The following is a 6,390-nucleotide window of genomic DNA, read 5'->3' on the forward strand; positions in this document are numbered from 1 at the left end:
ATTTTACTTAAATTTACTGTTTTCCATTAAAAACAAACAAACATTAAATTCCGTGTGAAAATGTTTAGAAACGTTGTCTTGAAATTATCTTGCAACCCCCATTTTAGTGCCATGACCTCCACTTTGGGATACTACTATGAAATATTAATCCTAAATTCAGATCACGTATTATTTGAAGGATAATTTAGCACACAATTTAGATAAACTGTGATTTTGACTCGGACACGGTCAGAAGTTGGCGGTAGTGCGTTTCGAAACGTTTCTCACCAAACGACATAAAACAAAAGAAGAAGACCTGCCTCCCCTATGACCAATCAGAGCGCGGGCGCGAGTTTGAACTTTTGTCTCGACCAATCAGAGCCCGAGGACGGAGCGCTGCGTTAGTGCACGGTGAGCTTTAGCACAGCCACATTGTTTCATAACATTTTTTTTACAATTTTGTGGATTATTAACCCTTTTAGAGGGACAAAAGCTGCCGTAAAGTGGACGACACGTTGTTTTGGTCCTTCGACTCCAACCAGACAGCGTAAGTGCATTGAAACTGTGTGTGATTTGGGGTTTGTGGCTCATATTAGCATTAGTTAGCTTCATTGCTAGCCGCCTGTGCTAACAACATGGAGCCGACAGCAGTTGCGCTCATAACGATTTCATTCATTTGTTATAATATGATAGCATTTGGCGTATTTAATTTGCATTTTACTGTAGTAGCTTTGCTATCTAGAGATAACGTGATGTTAAGGTTGACATCTTTATTTCTTTAAAGCTAACTTTTATCGTAGCAAGATTGAGGCTCTGCTTGTAAGCCATAACGGTGGCTCTTTTGACTTTCATTGCCATCTTGCAACCTTACCCTAAAGTTAAGCAGTTATTTATTGTTGAAAAGTCTCCCATAAGAAAACATTTCATTTATTTTCATATCTACCTGACCTCAATAACCAGCTGTTGATATTTTGTACTGTACTTCTAGATGTTAAAAGTAAAGGACAAAACGATTACTCGATAAATGTTGATATATTGCACATTATAAGACCTAAAGTGTTGCATCTATGAGACACAAATGATTATTTAATCACACAAAATGGTTAAATGTGGACATAGTGGAGTATTCATGTGTCTGGTTAATGTTTCTTTCTGTTATTAACCTCTTACCTCCCACCTGAACAGAGCACTTTCTCTCCAGTTTGGTTTTACCTAAATGTAAAAGCTTATTGGAAAAAGTGTGGGGAAAAAATAAGTGACAAAAAATAATTAAAAATGTGACAAAAAGTAATAAGAATGTGATAAAAAATAACAAAAATATGACAAAAAATATTAAAAATGTGACAAAAAAAAAGAAATAAAATGTGACAAAAATGAATAAAAATATGACAAAAAATATTAAAAATGTGACAAAAAAAAGAAATAAAAATGTGACAAAAATGAATAAAAATGTTATAAAAAATGTGACCAAAAAAAAAATTATGTGACAAAAAAATAAATAAAAATGTGACCAAAAAAACAACAAAAATGTGACAACAACGAGGCAGCAATGCGAGGAAAATGATCTGTTTTGTATGTCTTGGCCATGAGGCGTTACTCTGGCCAATATGCTGTAAGCGCCAGGTGAGAACTTGTTAGATTTGGTTAAAGCCGAACTGGAGAAACTGTGCTTGGATAAGGCGGAGGGTAAGAGGTTAATGGCCCACTCCACAATTAAACAAAAGTGGCTCAAAAGTCAGCATCTTGCTTAGGACACAAACACTCCCAGCTGTTAATCCTCTTTCCTGTTTTCTCCCCGGCAGATGACGGGTTCAAACGAGTACAAGCTGAACCAGGCTCCGGAGGACGGCGTGTCGGCTGTGAAGTTCAGCCCCAGCGCGGCGCAGTTCCTCCTGGTGTCGTCCTGGGACTGCACCGTGCGGCTCTTCGATGTGACCACCAACACCATCAGGATGAAGTACCAGCACTCGGCCCCCGTTCTCGACTGTGCCTTTTACGTAAGTCTCAGCTGGTGCACTGTTATAACACCCACTCTGTTTAACCCAGAAGTCATGTCTATTAAACTAAACATCCCACTCTTGATCGCAGGACCCAACACATTCCTGGAGCGGAGGGTTAGACGCTCAGTTAAAGATGCACGACCTGAACACAGACCAAGGTTAGAACTCCTTCACAATTATCTTTATTCCCTCTAAAAGCATCACCCGCAGAGCTGCAGGTAATCGCACGTTTTCTCTCTCTTGGCTCAGACACGATCGTCGGGAGTCACGAGTCGTCGATCCGCTGCGTGGAGCACTGCCCCGAGGTGAACGTGATGGTGACCGGGAGCTGGGACAGATCCGTCAGACTCTGGGACCCGCGGACGCCCTGCAACGCCGGCACTTTCTCTCAGCCCGAAAAGGTACAGCATCAATTGTAAACAATATATACAGTACATGCATGAATAAATACATTTTGCTGCATAAGATTGTCAAGAACACTAAATATATGGTCCAAAGAACACTTAACATCAGTTTTGGCTGAAGTTGTACACAGTATTTAACTCAAAAGTGACCAGTTTGCTTTTGATTATATATTATTGTATGAAGTAATAGTTATTTCAGTATTAGAATGCCATCAAAAGCATTAATACTGCCTGTACAGCCTGACAAAACTCCTTAAGTTGTCTTGTACTGGATTCCCTGACACTAACGTGCTCCTCTTGTCCACAGGTGTACACTCTGTCGGTGGCGGGGGACCGGCTGATCGTTGGAACAGCCGGGAGGAGAGTTCTGGTTTGGGACTTGAGGAACATGGGCTACGTTCAACAAAGACGAGAGTCCAGCCTGAAATACCAGACTCGCTGCATCAGAGCTTTCCCAAACAAACAGGTCTGACTCACCTCCAGCTCGGGCTTTACGGTATCATCTCATCCGTTATATAACAATAAGAAAAGTATTTTAACTGTCCCCGTGTCTCTCAGGGCTACGTGCTGAGCTCCATCGAGGGCCGTGTGGCGGTGGAGTATCTGGACCCCAGTCTGGAGGTGCAGAAGAAGAAATACGCCTTTAAATGTCACCGGCTGAAGGAGGAGGGCATCGAGCACGTTTACCCCGTCAACGCCATCTCCTTCCACAGCGCCCACAACACCTTCGCCACAGGTCAGTTGGACACATGACGTCCCTGTGTCTCGGTCCGCTCATCCTGAGATTTACTCCTGCACCAGCCTCACACAGGAACAACAGCAACAGGATTTTCAAAATGAAGTACCTATGCATGGATAGGGTATGACAGAAGAGAATCTCGATTTTTCCACTCTGTTTTGTTAGCTTAAGCGACAACAAAAACCTTACAATCACACGACTCGGTTAGGCTATTGTTGCACTCATTCACGTAAAGTTTTTCTCCCTCTCTGTCCTTGGCACGGCAGAGAAAATGTGTAGAGGTGCCAGGCGGACTAAAAAGCTGATGCTGTAGGCGACCGAGGGTTCTGAGCGGACCGTTTAGATGTTGTAGAATCTCCTGGTTAAAGGCATTAAATGAAGATTGCCAAAATTTAAGGGACTTAGCCTGGCCTTAGCCATCCGTAAACTCCGGTCAATTATCATTTCCCTACATGTACATCTGGGTCTGATCTCAGTGGCCGCGTTACATCGGTTGAATTTCAACCGACCATTCAGTGAGCGGGGGAGGCGGGGCTTGTAGGCGACGTCAAGCATTTGCGTCGCATTTGCTGGTTGTAGTTTGGCAATGGCGGCGGATACAAAAGTAATGGAAGCTCTTCAATCCATTCTGGCTCGGCTCCCAAATATCCAGAAATTAAAACTGAAGCCTTGGAATGTGCAAGTAATGCCCCCAAGAGTTATGATAGAGTTATGATAGAGTTATGATAGAGTTATGATAGAGCTATGATAGAGCTATGACAGAGCTATGACAGAGCTATGACAGAGCTATGACAGAGCTATGACAGAGCTATGACAGAGCTATGATAGAGCTATGATAGAGCTATGATAGAGTTATGATAGAGCTATGATAGAGTTATGATAGAGCTATGATAGAGCTATGATAGAGCTATGATAGAGCTATGATAGAGCTATGATAGAGCTATGATAGAGTTATGATAGAGCTATGACAGAGCTATGACAGAGCTATGACAGAGCTATGATAGAGCTATGATAGAGCTATGATAGAGCTATGATAGAGCTATGATAGAGTTATGATAGAGCTATGATAGAGCTATGATAGAGCTATGATAGAGCTATGATAGAGCTATGATAGAGCTATGATAGAGTTATGATAGAGCTATGATAGAGTTATGATAGAGTTATGATAGAGTTATGATAGAGTTATGATAGAGTTATGGTAGAGCTGCTTCACTCACATGGGCGCATTACATGCGTCAAGACCAAACGTTAACGAAAATCAGATCCAATCGTTTCAAAGGAGTTCACCCCTCCCACCTGATAACTGAGCTCAATTGTGAAGATCCTTTCAGACCCTTGTATGAGATGAGTACGAGGGTCTGGTAAAACCAGGCTAAAGGGAGTATACCTGATTTTTGCACAAACACTGAGCATCTTATTATGAAGCATTTGTATCAATTTCATGAACCTACTAGCTAGTTTTCTAGCATTCACCGTCACAGAAGTGATTTGTAACATCTCAGATGCTGCAAATATGTTGGGAATGTTAGGAATGCATCTGTGACGCATGACATTTTAATTTAGTGGCTCCTCTTTCAATGTTAGTAATCAAAATCTGGTATAATGTCAGATATCCTGGCCCATCAAAGCTTTGTAATATGAATGATTTTTTTTAGTTTGTGTATCAACCAAAATAGTCTATGTTTTGTCACATTCTGACGAAATGGGTAAAATTAGGTAAAGTTCATAAATGCATCCCTGGCTTCAAAAACGATTTGCTTTTTAATATTGAACATTTCTGTCATTCCTGTTTTCTGTAGTGTTTGCAAATCCTACAACATGAAATATATACAGCATTGGAATTTAGTCATTAACACCCTTTAAAAAGCATTAAAGTTGACTGTCTGCTGCCTGTAGAAACCCAGGTACAGCCGTCGGTTTCTTGACCGTAACGTGAGCTCTTCCTCCTCCAGGCGGCTCGGACGGCTTCGTGAACATCTGGGACCCGTTCAACAAGAAGCGCCTGTGTCAGTTCCACCGCTACCCCACGAGCATCGCGTCCCTGGCCTTCAACAACGACGGCACGCTGCTCGCTATCGCCGCCTCCTACATGTACGAGAAAGGAGAGATGAGCCACCCGGAGGACAACATCTTCATCCGGCAGGTCACGGACGCAGAGACCAAGCCCAAGTGAGTCCTTCGAGCACCGAGACTCCCAATCTGACCAGCGCCGCCGTGGTGATTAGATCGGAAGTTTGTTTTCAGAAAGGAAGATTTGGTTCACAATGTACATTTTAAGCACGTCCTGGAGCGTTCACGATCGAAAGACTGAAGCAATACAACGTGGTGTCTGTGGGTCTGAAGAAGTTTTTATTTTGACAAATGAAATGCAAAATTAAGTGTGAGATCTAAAAAGGTATTAAACGTTTTTATTTCAAAGCTCCATCCATTTTTCTCCCGTCTTATCCAGAGACTGAGCTGCAAAAATACAACAGGGTGATTTAAAAAGAAACTAGGGATGTCCTGATTCACTTTTTTGAGCTGTGATTCTGATATTTTGACACTTCATGCTGGCCGATACTGATAGTCTTTTTGTATTATTACATTTTTGTTTAATGTGTATCATGATATACTTTTTATAAATTGTACCCTTTGTGAGAATAATACAGTTGGCCTTCCTATAAAAGTGCAAGAGGTTGTGGATTTAGATTTGAATTTTAAATTGCAAGGTAATATTGGCTCACAAAACAGCAGATATACTTAGGGAAGGTTTAAGTTTAAGGTTTGGTCCTCTGAGGCTCCTCACGCATTAAATCACCAGGTCCTCTCCTCTGGCAGCCTGTGCTTCCTGTTTGTTTGGCCGAGTGTTTCCCTGGGATTGACCTGACAGGTCAATAGTAAAATCACGATTAAATAAAAATTCAATCAATTGCCCTGCCCTAATATACAGTATATTCTTTTTTGTAAAGTCCCTCCTTCCTAGCCTGGCTAACACCAGACTAAAATCACAAGTGATATTTAGTCTGGGGACCACCAATTCATTGTCTCGTAGGAGAGGTGTGGTTTACGATCGTCCATAGCCGTTTATTGGGCGATACGAATGTCTATCATGCGTCTGCACGAGGCCACAGCCAATCGTATCATCGTATGAGATGACGTATGACGTACCCGCTGTAAACTTTTGAGCTAAACTATTTAGAACAAGGCCTAAAGCTTAATACCATCGCGTCTGCTGCTGTCAAGTTGGATCCGTAAATAAACTTTTTCTTTTTTAATCCGTAAATAAACT

General features: G+C 41.8%; 1 protein-coding gene across 1 annotated transcript; it reads left to right on the top strand.

Moving 5' to 3' along the window:
• The first annotated feature begins 375 nt into the window (after window positions 1–375).
• On the top strand, window positions 376–5,317 carry bub3 (BUB3 mitotic checkpoint protein). The gene is made up of 7 exons (XM_079577502.1): window positions 376–526; window positions 1,782–1,976; window positions 2,068–2,137; window positions 2,229–2,380; window positions 2,691–2,849; window positions 2,942–3,119; window positions 5,075–5,317. Exons 2-7 carry the CDS (start codon window positions 1,782–1,784, stop codon window positions 5,293–5,295), a joined length of 975 nt encoding a protein of 324 aa, XP_079433628.1. The 5' UTR covers window positions 376–526; the 3' UTR covers window positions 5,296–5,317.
• Window positions 5,318–6,390: the final 1,073 nt, after the last annotated feature.

This window comes from Gobius niger, assembly GCF_951799975.1.
Source record: "Gobius niger genome assembly, chromosome: 19".
Classification (NCBI taxonomy): Eukaryota; Metazoa; Chordata; class Actinopteri; order Gobiiformes; family Gobiidae; genus Gobius; species Gobius niger.